The sequence below is a fragment of the Esox lucius genome, chromosome 25 (assembly GCF_011004845.1).
Source record: "Esox lucius isolate fEsoLuc1 chromosome 25, fEsoLuc1.pri, whole genome shotgun sequence".
In the NCBI taxonomy this organism is placed as follows: Eukaryota; Metazoa; Chordata; class Actinopteri; order Esociformes; family Esocidae; genus Esox; species Esox lucius.
In genome coordinates, this window is record NC_047593.1 from 21,077,236 (window position 1) to 21,093,996 (window position 16,761).

The window sequence follows — 16,761 nt, forward strand, 5'->3', positions numbered from 1 at the left end:
CTAGTATCCCATAGAATGATTCCAAATCAATACGAAATATGAAAATCTTTGTTTTTAGACACTGCAATGCCCACACACACACAGATAGAGAGACATGTGGTTGGCTTACTATAACGTAGCTACTGAAGTTTGTACCCATCTAGGTTGTTGTATATCCTGACCCAAAAAGCATGCATGGATGCGTACTTTGAAAATCCACCAGAAACAGTTGTAATATTACCGTAAAGAGTTTTATTTTAGGCTTACTATAATGTAGATACTGAAGGTTATAGCCAGCAAGGTTTTTGTTTATCTGGAACAAACCCTAATGCATACTTTGTCTTGACTCTGAGAAGATACGAATTTGGGACCTGTAGTTGGCAGGTCAGTCAGTCACTCACTCACCCACTCAGTCAGTCAGTCAGTCAGTGAGAGACATTCACTCTTCTAGGCCGGCTCTGCTTACGTGGTCCGGCAAAAACAGCTGGACTCCATGGTTAAGGTACTACGGTTGTGGATTAGACATATGTCGCCATCTAGTGGTCTAGATGGCGACATACACAACACACAACTTGATCCAATAAATTATGAGAAATTATAACGCAGATAAAACCTGTAAAGTAACACTGCCTGACCTGAAAAATGTGGGTAGTTAAATAATATACAGCGGCACCCAGAATTCTGTTTTTCTAAACTGTAGATACACCTCTGAACACACATGGCTTTTGCTACTGTTAAACAATGTTTGATTATAACACATCAAGGGGCTTGATTCTTGGTTTTGGACAGTTCTTTAATTCTGTAGGTGTCCTACCTGTTCTTTGTTTTTGGTGTCAAGCATCAACTTCTGTAATTGTCTCTAAAACCTGTCAACAGCATAGTTAGGTGTGGAATTTAGACGCCAAAAAAAGTTGTGTCAATCTAAGCATCGTTCTTCCAGGGTTTGTGTCAGTGTTATTTCAGGGAAAATCACAATCTGTAGAGTTAGTGAAACACCATAATTGGACTATTACTGGAGATTATGGACCCCAACCCTACATTCATCCTCTCCTGGACATCATGGTTCTGTGATCTTGGATAATGTGTTACACATTACCACCAAACAGTTTAATGTGTTGCTATAAACTGGCTCATTATTAAAATTTAGATTTTGGTCATCTAGCAGAACTACTTAGAGGAGTAAGTATATTCTGTACACATTTGGTTACTGGTCCCCAGTAGGATTCAAACCCACAACCCTGACATAACAAGCACAAGGCTGCACCAGCTGAGCCAGAGGACACAACAACACACAGGACTGGAAGTTTGAAAGTACAGTGTTTATTGATGATTAGAAGTGCATGTGTTGTATCTCCACAGGATCTTACGAAGTTATGGAGGAAAGAAAACATCTAATGATTCTTGTCCTGATAGCAGGTAATTAACATTATGTGTGTATGTCTGTGTGTGTGTGTGTGTGTGTGTGTGTGTGTGTGTGTGTGTGTGTGTCTGTGTGTCTGTGTGTGCGCCTCTGGTGTCAACCTGAACTAGCTTAACAATTTGCACATGAATGTTTTTATAACCACCTTGTACTACAATATGTAGTTGGGAAAGTCTTGGTTCTGTATCAGGATGGAGAAATAAAACTGATGACTGACAGGTGGATCTTGGTTCTTTATCAGGATGGTGAAATAAGACTGATGACTGACAGTTGGATCTTGGTTTTGTATCAGGATGGTGAAATTAGACTGATGACTGACAGGTGGATCTTGGTTCTGTATCAGGATGGTGAAATTCGACTGATGACTGACAGGTGGATCTTGGTTCTGTACCAGGATGGTGAAATAAAACTGATGACTGACAGGTGGATCTTGGTTCTGTATCAGGATGGTGAAATAAGACTGATGACTGAAACGTGGATCTTGGTTCTGTATCAGGATGGTGAAATAAAACTGATGACTGACAGGTGGATCTTTGTTCTGTATCAGGATTGTGAAATTAGACTGATGACTGACAGGTGGATCTTGGTTCTGCATCAGGATGTTGAAATTCGACTGATGACTGACAGGTGGATCTTGGTTCTGTACCAGGATGGTGAAATAAAACTGATGACTGACAGGTGGATCTTGGTTCTGTATCAGGATGGTGAAATAAGACTGATGACTGACAGGTGGATCTTTGTTCTGTATCAGGATGGTGAAATTAGACTGATGACTGACAGGTGGATCTTGGTTCTGCATCAGGATGTTGAAATTCGACTGATGACTGACAGGTGGATCTTGATTCTGTACCAGGATGGTGAAATAAAACTGATGACTGACAGGTGGATCTTGATTCTGTACCAGGATGGTGAAATAAAACTGATGACTGACATGTGGATCTTGATTCTGTACCAGGATGGTGAAATAAAACTGTTGACTGACAGGTGGATCTTGGTTCTGTATCTATGTATGGTGGATATACATTATAATGGACTGGATTGTATTCTGGACTGAAATCTTCCAAAATCTTCTAACAGGAATATTGAGGACAACATCAGCCCAGAGCACAGCAGCTGTCAATACAATAACAGGTACTGTTTCTTCATAGAAATGAACAGATCAACCACTACAACACAATCCATGACAAACCTGCAACCTTCTGTCTTTTCTTTTCTTCCCCCCGAAAAATGTTTCCTCTCCATCCCTTCCCCAAAATCATAATCATCTCCGAACAAACATTCCTCCCTTGTACCCTTGGCATTTTATGTCAGTCGTTCCAAATTTCAAAAACACACACCCTTATACACACACACACACCCTTATACACACACACACACCCTTATACAGACACACACACACACCCTTATACACACACACACACCCTTATACAGACACACACACACACCCTTATACACACACACACACACGTTTGTACAGCTACCCTCATGGGGACCAGAAAATAGAAATTGCATGCTCCCTTGCCCTAAACTTAACCCTAAACCTAACCCTTACCCTAACCCTAACCTTAACCTAACCCTAATCTAACCCTAAACCTAACCTTATGCCTAAACTTTACCTAGATGTAATGCCTGACCTTAACCCTAAACTTAACCAACAACACCTGGACCTTAAAGAAACCCCAACTCTAACTATAAAATCAATTGTAAGTTTGACCCTAAACCTAAACCCTGAGCTGGAAATTGACTTTTGCCTCACAGGGACCGGCAAAAGGTCCTAATGAGGTCAATTTTTTCTGGTTTTACTGTACTCATTGGGACATTTGGTCCCCATTCGTTCAGTAAGACCTAACCCACCCTTATATACACACACACACACACACACACACCCTTATACACACACACACACACACACACACCCTTATACACACACACACACACACATTTCTCTACATATACCAAGAACACGTTTTCCAAAAAAAGTTGGGACGCTGCATATTTTGGGCCCTCCTCTGTGTTTCATCATGAAAACAACCAATCAACATACAACATACATTTTGTGTGCCGTCTTCTGTAACTGAAGTACCACAACATAAAGGGGAGGACTGGTCATCTGGCAATGGGCCAGTATGTTAAATAGGCCAGAGACAACTTCTATTCCCAATCCACTCCTGCTAATACTCACAAATAAAATACAGCACTTACATGAACAATATTATTCTACACCATCACAACCAGTAAAACTAAACTTCTGCACATTGAAATGGGACAATCCTATCAAATTGTTGCAACATAATCTAAAAAACTATAGATTACTTAATTTCCTAATCTTTCCATCCACAGCAACTTTAACAGCAACCGCCGCACCGGGCCAAAGCACAGCACCAACCGCTATGCCAGGACAAAATGCAGCACCGACCGCAGCGCCGGGACAAAGCGCAGCACCGACCGCAGCGCCGGGACAAAGCGCAGCACCGACCGCAGCGCCGGGACAAAGCGCAGCACCGACCGCAGCGGCGGGACAAAGCGCAGCACCGACCGCAGCGGCGGGACAAAGCGCAGCACCGACCGCAGCGGCGGGACAAAGCGCAGCACCGACCGCAGCGGCGGGACAAAGCGCAGCACCGACCGCAGCGGCGGGACAAAGCGCAGCACCGACCGCAGCGGCGGGACAAAGCGCAGCACCGACCGCAGCGGCGGGACAGAGTGCAGCACCGACACATAATGCAGCACCGACCGCAGTGCCGGGACAAAGCGCAGTGCCGGGTCAAAGCGCAGCACCGACCGCAGCGCCGGGACAAAGTGCAGCACCGACCGCAGCGCCGGGACAAAGTGCAGCACCGACCGCAGCGCCGGGACAAAGCGCAGCACCGACCGCAGTGCCGGGACAAAGTGTAGCACCAACACATAATGCAGCACCGACCGCAGTGCCGGGACAAAGCGCAGTGCCGGGTCAAAGCGCAGCACCGACCGCAGCGCCGGGACAAAGTGCAGCACCGACCGCAGCGGCGGGACAAAGCGCAGCACCGACCGCAGCGGCGGGACAAAGCGCAGCACCGACACATAATGCAGCACCGACCGCAGTGCCGGGACAAAGTGTAGCACCAACACATAATGCAGCACCGACCGCAGCGCCGGGACAAAGTGCAGCACCGACCGCAGTGCCGGGACAAAGTGTAGCACCAACACATAATGCAGCACCGACCGCAGTGCCGGGACAAAGCGCAGTGCCGGGTCAAAGCGCAGCACCGACCGCAGCGCCGGGACAAAGTGCAGCACCGACCGCAGCGCCGGGACAAAGTGCAGCACCGACCGCAGCGCCGGGACAAAGCGCAGCACCGACCGCAGTGCCGGGACAAAGTGTAGCACCAACACATAATGCAGCACCGACCGCAGTGCCGGGACAAAGCGCAGTGCCGGGTCAAAGCGCAGCACCGACCGCAGCGCCGGGACAAAGTGCAGCACCGACCGCAGCGGCGGGACAAAGCGCAGCACCGACCGCAGCGGCGGGACAAAGCGCAGCACCGACACATAATGCAGCACCGACCGCAGTGCCGGGACAAAGTGTAGCACCAACACATAATGCAGCACCGACCGCAGCGCCGGGACAAAGTGCAGCACCGACCGCAGTGCCGGGACAAAGTGTAGCACCAACACATAATGCAGCACCGACCGCAGTGCCGGGACAAAGCGCAGCACCGACCGCAGCGCCGGGACAAAGCGCAGTGCCGGGTCAAAGCGCAGCACCGACCGCAGCGCTGGGACAAAGCGCAGCACCGACCGCAGCGCCAGGACAAAGCGCAGCACCGACCAGCAGCCCCATCCTTCTGGCTCCAACAGTCAAACCTCCATCTCCTGGGGAAGGAGCCCTGAGTCTTCAGTTCAGTCTCAATCAGATATTCACTCCAGATCTCTCTGACCAGACATCATTAGGGTTCAAGAATCTGGCTGCCTCAGTAACATCAGAGGTTAGTTTTCATAAACCCTAAAACCCTAAAGCCTAGGACACAAGGGGACCGATTTTTCAATAATCTCAGAGGTTGGTAAACACAACGTATAACTGAGTTGGGATCAATACTTTTTATTCCAGTCAATTCAGGAAGACCCTTGACATTTCAATTATTTGTATTGTCAATCAATGAGGAAACTGTAAACCAATTAGAAACATCTTGCAATAACTTTGCTGCTTGAATTGACATGGAATAGTCCCAAATCCTGATATAATCCACCCCAGAGAGGCTGATATGAGTGGCATCTTGATGTCAGAATCAGGAACTCCAAACTTTTATTCAGTCAGGCGACTGCACTTTGACAAATACCTAGTACTGTTGACATTGTGTAAGCCTGATATTTGCATGAATAGATTGGAATCACCTCCCCAAGAAGTCCCGCTAGAATGTATGCCATTGTATCTGTTTGCTGAGAATGACAAGTGAAACTCTTCATTATGTTTTATGTGACATATGGTCAACTTTGCTCATTGTATTGTAATCTTTCAATCCAATTCAGGTGAACAACGTTTACAGAAGGAAATTTGCATCATTCCTTCGTTCTCTTGTCAAGTCATTCAGGTAATGTATTAATTATTTAAATGTCATATTCCCCCTCCCTTTTCCTCCCCTCGGCAATATTTTGATATCCAGTTGTACCTAACACTCAGTATCATCAAAGCAAATCCCAAAGGTTCAGGAGAGCAAAGGATTCTGGGATGCCTCCCTCTTAGGCATCTGTCAAACCATTCTGCCTTACCCTATTACACATCAGTCAGGCAGATCAGTGTTTGACGTCACACTCATTTGACAGACAATCCAAGTTAGCTTGTAGGCAGCTGACCCGTCTGAGGGAGTCGCTAGAGCACAATGAGTCAAGACAATATCTGCTGACGCTGCCCTGACCCTGGGTAATGCTTTTTCATTATGGATGGCCTCATCCCAGACACATGTAACCTTTGACTGTGGAGGACGGCTTCAGCATTAGACTTCTGCGTCACCTGGGAGACAACATTTTTTATATTCTGTACATACACTCTATGGTCAAAAGAATGTGGACACACCTACTTATTATTGAGTTCAGGTGTTTCATCCACGAGTTCAGGTGTTTCAGCAACATCAGCACAAGAACTGTGCGTCGGGGAGCATCGCACAATGGGTTTCCATGGCCGAGCAGCTTTATGAAAGCCTCCCATCAACAAGTGCAATACCATGCGTTGGCTGGAGTGGTTCAAAGCAAGCCAATGGAAACGTGTTCTCTGGAGTAATGAATCATGCTTTTCATTAACTGGCAGTCGGATGGACAAATCTGGGTGTGGCGGATGCCAGCAAAACGCTACCTACCGGAATGCACAGAGCCTCCTGTAAAGTGTTGTGGAGGAGGGATAATGATCCGGGTCTGTGTTTCAGGGTTTGGGCTAAGCCCTTTAGTTCCAGTGAAGGGTCATCTTTATGCGATAGGATACAACGTTAACAGATAACAGTTTGGGGAAGGCCCTTTCCAGTTGCAGCATGATGTAGACACATGGTTCAACAAGGTTTGTGTGGAGAAACCTGAGTGGCCTGCACAGAGCCCTGACCTCAACCCCACTGAACACCTTTGGGATAAATTGGAACAGCAATTGCAAGCCAAGCCTTCTCATCCAACATCAGTGCCTGACCTCACAAATGCTCTTTTGGCTGAATGGGCACAAATTCCCACAGAGATACTCCAAAATCTTACGGAAAGTGCCCATGGTTTTTGGAATTGGATGTCCAACAAACTCATATTGGTGTGATGGTCGGGGGTCCACATATTTTGGCCATTTAGTATATTTAATGATCATTCAAAAGTGACTAAATTATAGCAATATTACATTTCTGTTTATATTGTCTATTTCACATTGTAAAGTAAAATGTATTGATAATGATCTCTGAAGGATTTCCATTTTCTTTTCCCCTGTCTAGGAGTGGATCTGTAGTGACTGACATGACTCTGGTTTTTGCCAACCAAACATTGGTTCCCAGCACAGATGTGGCACTGGCAGCTTTTAGCAACAGTACCACCAATCTGACTATTGTACCAGGCAGCATCAATGTTGGTATGTATTGACAATCTAGGGTGGACTGGCGATATGGCACTTCAGGCTGGTCATTTTAGTTTTGGCCTGTCAGAATGTCTAAACTGTTGTTTTTTCAATGCAAAATGGGAACTCAAGAGGAAAATAAATGGGCCGGTGTGTTAGAAAAACCAGAAACGATTGTTGGTCCCTGTCTGCCCTTGTTTACAGTCTTTATATGATCACAATTCTTTACAGGCTAAGTCAACATTTGAATAAATATATTTTTAAAGCAATTTGACTTTCGTCAATTACTGAACCACATCGCTGTTTTCTCACATTTTCACAAGAAAAAGCTAAATTGTTTAATGTGCCTGTCTCAAATTTCAAAGAATACACTATGTATTTCTGTCTGATTCAGAATAAGCTGTTATAACTAAGCTATGATAACTAGGTCTAATACAAAATTTTCTCCAAAACCAGACAATAATACTATGTTAGATAATATTTGGACATCTGGCAATTGACTGGTGTGTTAGAAAAATGCCAGAGATGATGTCTAGTCCTGGTCCGTCCCTGCCACTGTCTAGAAATGGAATAACACACCAACATATCAGCCCCTTCACATGTTACAACGCTACAAACAGAAAATTACAAAATGTAACAATCTTGTCATATAATTTATTAACCTTTCCATCAACAGCACCTGACAACACAACTGCTGCTCCAAATGCCAGTTCAACTGCTGCTCCAAATGTCAATTCAACTGCTGCTCCAAATGTCAATTCAACTGCTGCTCCAAATGCCAATTCAACTGCTGCTCCAAATGCCACTTCAACTGCTGCTCCAAAAACCACTTTAACAGCAGCGGTCACCACCACCACCACCGCTCCTGCACCAAGTGACCCTCCATCTCCCAGTGAAGGATCTCTGAGTCTTCAGTTCAGTCTAAACCAGAACTTCACATCAGATCTCACTGACCAGAATTCTCAAGGGTTCAAAACTCTGGCTACAAAAGTGGTTTCAGAGGTTAGTAATGAGATCAGCATTCCAGTCAATTCGGAAATAAATGGAATTTGGTTTTAACATCCTTGTGAACAGACTGTCTGAATTAAATTATAAATGTCCCCAACCCTGATATACCCCCCCCCCCCCCCCAAATCGTCCTTAACATTTTTGCATGAATAGATTGGAATCACCTCCCCAAGAAGTCCTGCAAGAATGTATGCCAGTGTATCTGTTTGCTGAGAATGACAAGTGAAACTCTTTCTTCATTATGTTTCATGTGACATATGGTCAACTTTGCTCATTGTATTGTAATCTTTCAATCCAATTCAGGTGAACAACGTTTACAGAAGGAAATTTGCATCATTCCTTCGTTCTCTTGTCAAGTCATTCAGGTAATGTATTAATTATTTAAATGTTATATTCCCCCTCTCTTTTCCACCCCTCGGCAATATTTTGATATCCAGTTGTACCTAACACTCAGTATCATCAAAGCAACTCCCAAAAGTTCAGAAGAGCAAAGGATTCTGGGATAACTCCCTCTTAGGCATCTGTCAAACCATTCTGCCTTACCCTATTACACATCAGTCAGGCAGATCAGTGTTTGACGTCACACTCATTTGACAGACAATCCAAGTTAGCTTGTAGGCAGCTGACCCGTCTGAGGGAGTCGCTAGAGCACAATGAGTCAAGACAATATCTGCTGACGCTGCCCTGACCCTGGGTAATGCTTTTTCATTATGGATGGCCTCATCCCAGACACATGTAACCTTTGACTGTGGAGGACGGCTTCAGCATTAGACTTCTGCGTCACCTGGGAGACAACATTTTTTTTATTCTGTACATACACTCTATGGTCAAAAGAATGTGGACACACCTACTTATTATTGAGTTCAGGTGTTTCATCCACGAGTTCAGGTGTTTCAGCAACATCAGCACAAGAACTGTGCGTCGGGGAGCATCGCACAATGGGTTTCCATGGCCGAGCAGCTTTATGAAAGCCTCCCATCAACAAGTGCAATACCATGCGTTGGCTGGAGTGGTTCAAAGCAAGCCAATGGAAACGTGTTCTCTGGAGTAATGAATCATGCTTTTCATTAACTGGCAGTCGGATGGACAAATCTGGGTGTGGCGGATGCCAGCAAAACGCTACCTACCGGAATGCACAGAGCCTCCTGTAAAGTGTTGTGGAGGAGGGATAATGATCCGGGTCTGTGTTTCAGGGTTTGGGCTAAGCCCTTTAGTTCCAGTGAAGGGTCATCTTTATGCGATAGGATACAACGTTAACAGATAACAGTTTGGGGAAGGCCCTTTCCAGTTGCAGCATGATGTAGACACATGGTTCAACAAGGTTTGTGTGGAGAAACCTGAGTGGCCTGCACAGAGCCCTGACCTCAACCCCACTGAACACCTTTGGGATAAATTGGAACAGCAATTGCAAGCCAAGCCTTCTCATCCAACATCAGTGCCTGACCTCACAAATGCTCTTTTGGCTGAATGGGCACAAATTCCCACAGAGATACTCCAAAATCTTATGGAAAGTGCCCATGGTTTTTGGAATTGGATGTCCAACAAACTCATATTGGTGTGATGGTCGGGGGTCCACATATTTTGGCCATATAGTATATTTAATGATCATTCAAAAGTGACTAAATTATAGCAATATTACATTTCTGTTTATATTGTTGTGTATTGTCTATTTCACATTGTAAAGTAAAATGTATTGATAATGATCTCTGAAGGATTTCCATTTTCTTTTCCCCTGTCTAGGAGTGGATCTGTAGTGACTGACATGACTCTGGTTTTTGCCAACCAAACATTGGTTCCCAGCACAGATGTGGCACTGGCAGCTTTTAGCAACAGTACCACCAATCTGACTATTGTACCAGGCAGCATCAATGTTGGTATGTATTGACAATCTAGGGTGGACTGGCGATATGGCACTTCAGGCTGGTCATTTTAGTTTTGGCCTGTCAGAATGTCTAAACTGTTGTTTTTTCAATGCAAAATGGGAACTCAAGAGGAAAATAAATGGGCCGGTGTGTTAGAAAAACCAGAAACGATTGTTGGTCCCTGTCTGCCCTTGTTTACAGTCTTTATATGATCACAATTCTTTACAGGCTAAGTCAACATTTGAATAAATATATTTTTAAAGCAATTTGACTTTCGTCAATAACTGAACCACATCGCTGTTTTCTCACATTTTCACAAGAAAAAGCTAAATTGTTTAATGTGCCTGTCTCAAATTTCAAAGAATACACTATGTATTTCTGACTGATTCAGAATAAGCTGTTATAACTAAGCTATGATAACTAGGTCTAATACAACATTTTCTCCAAAACCAGACAATAATACTATGTTAGATAATATTTGGCCATCTGGCAATTGACTGGTGTGTTAGAAAAATGCCAGAGATGATGTCTAGTCCTGGTCCGTCCCTGCCACTGTCTAGAAATGGAATAACACACCAACATATCAGCCCCTTCACATGTTTCAATGCTACAAACAGAAAATTACAAAATGTAACAATCTTGTCATATAAATTATTAACCTTTCCATCAACAGCACCTGACAACACAACTGCTGCTCCAAATGTCAATTCAACTGCTGCTCCAAATGCCACTTCAACTGCTGCTCCAAATGCCACTTTAACAGCAGCGGTCACCACCACCACCACCGCTCCTGCACCAAGTGACCCTCCATCTCCCAGTGAAGGATCTCTGAGTCTTCAGTTCAGTCTAAACCAGAATTTCACATCAGATCTCGCTGACCAGAATTCTCAAGGGTTCAAAACTCTGGCTACAAAAGTGGTTTCAGAGGTTAGTAATGAGATCAGCATTCCAGTCAATTCGGAAATAAATGGAATTTGGTTTTAACATCCTTGTGAACAGACTGTCTGAATTAAATTATAAATGTCCCCACCCTGATATACCAACCCCCCCCCCCCCCCCCCCCCCCAATCGTCCTTAACATTTTGTGAGACTGGAATTGTAATATAATGGTAAAGTTTTGTAATTGTTTGGTATCTTTCAATGCAGGTGAACAAGGTTTATTCAAAAAAATTTGCATCGTTCCTTCGTTCCCTTGTAAAGTCATTCAGGTAAGTGCAGGAATTACTTTTTATTTATTTGCTATTTAATATTTTTTATGGACAATTCCCCTTTTTATTCCCTCACCAAATTTACAATATTCAATTGTACCTAAAACCCTGTCTGGTGGAAGGAACTACAGTACCTATGATCTAAGGAGACTAGAAGATGTAGATATGTCTTCCACATAGGCATCCCCATGTCACTGCTTTGGTACATTAGGTACAGAGGAAGTCAATCACTTCTGAATATGTAAAGTCACGCCGACTTGACAGAGTTTAGTACTGTCTTGAGGGTGCAATGAAGAAAGAAAATCCCTCCTGTCGATGCCACCCTCCACACCGGGCGGAGCTTGGCCAATATGCATTGCCTTATTGTAGTTCCCAGCCACACGTAAGCCACATACAGAGTCATGGCATGCACCTTGAGGGTGGTGGAGTGCTTTAGCAATACAGAGAAGCACGTTATACTGCTGCACCATCTAAGAACCTGCATTCATGAACTCTGGCTGGCATTAAAATTTTTATTTTACTTAATGAAGGTAATTATTATAAATGTCTGTCATATTATAAATGTCTGTCTTTCTCCTGGTTTGAGCCTTATTGCTAAACGTTATACGTTATATATACACTATCTTCTTGCAATTAAAACCAAAATCATAGAAAATTTGGAACTGGTTCTCAATTGACTTGCCTGGTTAAACAACAGGTAATTATGTAGTATTGCATTCATTTGCATGGTAACATAAGAAAGTGTCTCTAATATCTACAGGAATAGTGGAATGGTGCTGTTTCACTTTCACTCACTAATTATTTTGGGTATAAAAAAACACTTCTTGCAAGCTGCCAAAATATAAAAGTATCTTTGTTTGGATTTGTTTGCACGAGGTGGGAGCAAATGAGGAGCATCCCTTTTAAAAAAACATTTCTAAAAGTTGCCATTTGTGTGTTTTTAGGAGCGGATCTGTAGTGACCAACTTGGTTCTGGTCTTCACCAACAAGTCTTCGGTTCCCAGCATAGCCGATGTCCAGGCAGCTTCCAGTTCCATCGCGCTGGACATTTTACCAAACAGCACCATTGTCTGTAAGTATTCACTATACCCAGATATTATATGATACTATGTATCGGTACTAGCTAGCTAGCTACAGGAAGTAGTAAATGTGAACTCCGGTGAACTCCCGGCATGGCTAAACCCTACAAATAGTCTAAATACCCACAAGCGTCTAGCGATGAGCAAGACGGACAGATGGACACCCAGCAATACTTACTACCATAGAGTGTATATATAATGGACGACGCCCTTTCGCTCTTTTCCATTGGTGAAAAATGAAGCCACCAGTGTCCTGATACGGCGCTGACATCTAGTTATGCGCAGTAGCGAGAAGGAAGTAAAGCCCTAAAGCCGCGAAATCAACGGCCCCACCCCTGTGCCCCGCCCTCACTCTCCCTCGCAGAATGCGCATACCGTAAACAAGTCCAAGTACAGTACAACCTTTGCTTGTTAAACCTAGACGATGTTATAGCCTAACTTACATCATGTTTAACCTTAATTTAGAATAGGCCTAATACAAAAATAATTGGTAACTTCTAGCTAACGATCACCTGCTAGCTATTAACATGGCTATTAACGAGGCTTGTTGTCTTTTAGCTAACGTTAGCTAGCCCATTACATTTATTTACTACTTAAATAGCTTATACATTTAACTTACCGAAAAAAATTCAAAGATCGATTGGAAATGCCAGATCGGTTAGCACAATGTACTGCAGAACAACCCATTATGTCCGTGTGAAATTATATCAATTATAGAAATTTTGAGATTAAATGTAAAGTTCCAATCTCCTCAGTCCTCCGAAGATTCAGTGGCTCCTCGGCTCAGATAGCTGTCAATCGCAGCTGTGAATCACGACGTCACACCACTGTTTTTAGAGCATTAAATAACTAACTAAAAACAAACTTATTTTAAAAACAAACTCTTGAATTTACATTAGCGTGATACAAACTACAGTAAATGACAGAAACCAGCTTCAGAAAAAATATATTTGAAGGGTAATTTAATTGTTTAGTTGGTCTCGCGTCCCATTGAAAAACATGGGGAGGGCGGGGTTTATGACCTATACTGGGACCACTCACCAGGGGGCGATCGAGACGTTTTGGCTTCACTTTTCAGGGCTTGTGCGGCACGCTTGCTTACTACGCGTTTTATAGATTAAATTCGGCTACCAAATTGTTGCCTCCAATGAATTGTCAATGGAGTCATGTGACTATGTGGAGCTGGCGTGAGAGGCACAGGAAAATAGAGCTCCCCTCTATAATATGCTAATTCACTTTTCCCCCTCTATAACGTCACTTTTCCCCCACTACGGTTCACATGGACCAAATATTTCACATACTAGTGTTGTACAACAATGAACCAACAAGAAGGACAGTCTCTTGTTTATGAAAGATTCGACATCGATTGGATAAACTTGCGTTACCCAGATTAATTTGCATAATATTGACCGTGGCCCAACTTCTGAACTAGCCTGAACAGCTCAAACGGGTTCCAGAGATGCTTTGCGCAAACGTCAACGACGCCTTGACGCTATTCATTGAAAATATGTTGTATCCGTCCGATGCGGCGAGCGCGCTGCAACAGTGTACGTGCACCGTTACGGAGGCGCTGTACATCGTCCAAACATCAACATGGCAATGGGTAAATGCTCTTTGCAATGCATATTCCTTTTACAGTCTGATACTTCGGCGAGCAATGTGTAGTTTTATAGTCAAATTATGAGTTTGACTTGATTGAGTAAAATTGCAGTTGGAAATAACTGTTCCAGACGGCCATTGCTTTGGGCAAAGCTCGCCATTTACTAAAGCCTGTCTGTTTCTTTGACTTTTTCAGCACCAACAAGCAGTGCTCACCGACCCACTGTCTTCTGTCTGGCCGTCTTACCTGTCACTTTGGCACTGCTTTTGGGACAGCTGGTGGCTAGCTAACAGCCTGGAAAGCTAGTGGTACCTCTGCTGGCTAGCAAATAACCTGGCTGAGGTGGCACGTGTCTGACCAATGGACTCATCCCAGAGAGACAGCCTAAATATGTATGACTTTAATATCAATGTCCTTAAGATGTATCTTTTGTAATGTCTTTTAGGAATGTTTTTGAATAGGAATAGTCTTAGAATTCTATATAATTGGATTAAGATAAGTTCTATGTATAGTTTATGTAACTGTATTCCCACTTAACCAAATAGGCCAAATAATAGTTAAATTACTTTATTCATGTGCATCATGTACTTTGTACAAAGCAACCAACATGTTTCTATCTATTCTATCTATAGAAACAAAAAAGATTATGCTTTTTTTTTTTGTTTTTTATAAGCTTTTAAAACACATTTTCTGTCCTGTAATTGTCTGCTTGTTACTATTGGCATTCCACTAAATATAATATCAAAATAATGTAATTGTTTAAAAGGTTTTTCAAGCCTCTTTATTATTTAATCTAATATATTAAATGCAACACTTGTAAAATATAGACTGAGGTCATTTTGTTCATTTGTTAAGATATCCTGTCCTCAGGTGGGTCTTTATGATCATTTGTTTGGAGTTGCCTGTTTGTAGTTGCAGTTCTTTCCTTGTCTGTACATTGTCAGGTTTGAGTTGTCCCTTGTTCCCTTCATCTTTAGGTGTTTCTATGGTAGACAGTTATGTACTTAATAATTGAGATTCAACAATTGGATGCATGGACTGACCATGCACCAGAAAAAATCTATTATCAATCTCAGGATCTTATTTTAGATGTATTGTACATTTTTAGAGACACAGACTTGCAAACAATAGACCTTTGCGTTTGAATCTCTACAGTCAGAAAACATGTTGCATTAGAATCTCTTCCGGGTTGACAAAAACTTTGCTGGCTACAACCTTCAGTAACTACATTATAGTAAGCCTAAAATAAAACTGTTCACGGTTATATTGGGACTATTTCTGGTTGATTTTCGAAGTACGGATCCTTGTATGCTTTTTGGGGTAATGTACGCTAGATCAAACGCTAGATTGTTAATGTGTGACAAAATCTAACGCGGGGACACTATTTTATGATGAGGTAGTATGTCCAAATTGGCCCCAATACTGGCATGCTAGCTTACTTGATACTCTACTACAAGTATCACTTGTTTATCAACTTGAGCTTAACATTAAAGTAAGTAATGACTAAATAAAATTGACTCATTAATTATTTTATTCAAAGACATACCTTTGAAGCAAGCAAGTTTATTTATATAGCACAATTCATACATAGAAGACATTCATTGTGCTTTACAAAGAAAAAGAAAAACATATAAAAATACAATAGCATAAAAAATACTCAAATGTAAACATCAAAACACCATAATAATATACATAGAATAAGAAAATAAAAATAGAAGAAAAACATAGGAAGCTATAAAAGCTGTAAAGCTGTTAAGTTTAAGTGCTCAGTTATGGGGGTGTGAAAATAGCTTTCAAGGCTCATCAGACCATAGAACCTGGTTCCAGGTTCATAGTTTAAATTACATTTAGCACACTCAATGCACTTACATTTGTGTTTTGGTCACAGCAAAGGCTTTCTGTTGGCAACTCTGACTAATATATTGTTGGCATGGAGGCGGCATCTAATTGTAGTTTATTAGTGATCACAAGGTGAAACCCTTTTCTTAAATCCTTGGAAATGTTTTTGCCTTTTGAATCATCCTTCACACTGTGTGATCACAGTAAAGCTAGAGGACACATCTCAACTCCAGGCCTGGAGGGTCAAAACACTACAGGTTGTCTTCTTTCAGGTTTAGACACATTTTCAACCGGGGAACCTAGGAAGTGCAATTTACTGGCAGGTAGAAATGAAAAACATAAGTGTTTCCACCCCCCAATGCTGAACTCGCCTAGCGAGTGAGTAGTCTTGTCAAGACTCCCTCTCCTGTGGCTCCCCCTGCTAGTGCACCTGGGCTCTCGCGGTCGGCATCACCAGCCTTCCAAAGCCACTGGCCCTCCTTTCCCCTGTATTTAACCTGGACCAGAGCTAGACTTTGGGTTAATTATTTTATTATACCAGTCTGTATTTCACCTGGACCAGAGCTAGACCTTGGGTTCAAAATATTGTACCAGTCTGTATTTAACCTGGACCAGAGCTAGACTTTGGGTTCATTATTTTATCATACCAGTCTGTATTTCACCTGGACCAGAGCTAGACCTTGAGTTCATGATATTATACCAGTTTGTATGTAA

At 42.8% G+C, this 16,761-nt stretch overlaps 1 protein-coding gene across 6 annotated transcripts in view; it reads left to right on the forward strand.

Moving 5' to 3' along the window:
* Positions 1–15,690, forward strand: part of LOC105008934 (mucin-1) — a 101,493-nt gene extending 85,803 nt beyond the window's left edge. For 3 of the 6 annotated variants that reach the window (XM_034290996.1, XM_034290998.1, XM_034290997.1), the window contains 9 exons: positions 5,906–5,967; positions 7,333–7,466; positions 8,128–8,453; positions 8,763–8,824; positions 10,200–10,333; positions 10,995–11,248; positions 11,468–11,529; positions 12,474–12,601; positions 14,404–15,690. In XM_034290996.1, coding sequence (XP_034146887.1) covers positions 5,906–5,967; positions 7,333–7,466; positions 8,128–8,453; positions 8,763–8,824; positions 10,200–10,333; positions 10,995–11,248; positions 11,468–11,529; positions 12,474–12,601; positions 14,404–14,498 — 1,257 coding nt within the window. In that variant the 3' untranslated portion in view covers positions 14,499–15,690. Of the gene's footprint in view, positions 1–1,338; positions 1,396–2,476; positions 2,531–3,739; positions 5,365–5,905; positions 5,968–7,332; positions 7,467–8,127; positions 8,454–8,762; positions 8,825–10,199; positions 10,334–10,994; positions 11,249–11,467; positions 11,530–12,473; positions 12,602–14,403 lie in introns of all 6 variants that reach the window. The other 3 variants (XM_034290994.1, XM_034290995.1, XM_034290999.1) reach the window with 3 other exon arrangements.
* The last annotated feature ends 1,071 nt before the right edge of the window (positions 15,691–16,761 follow it).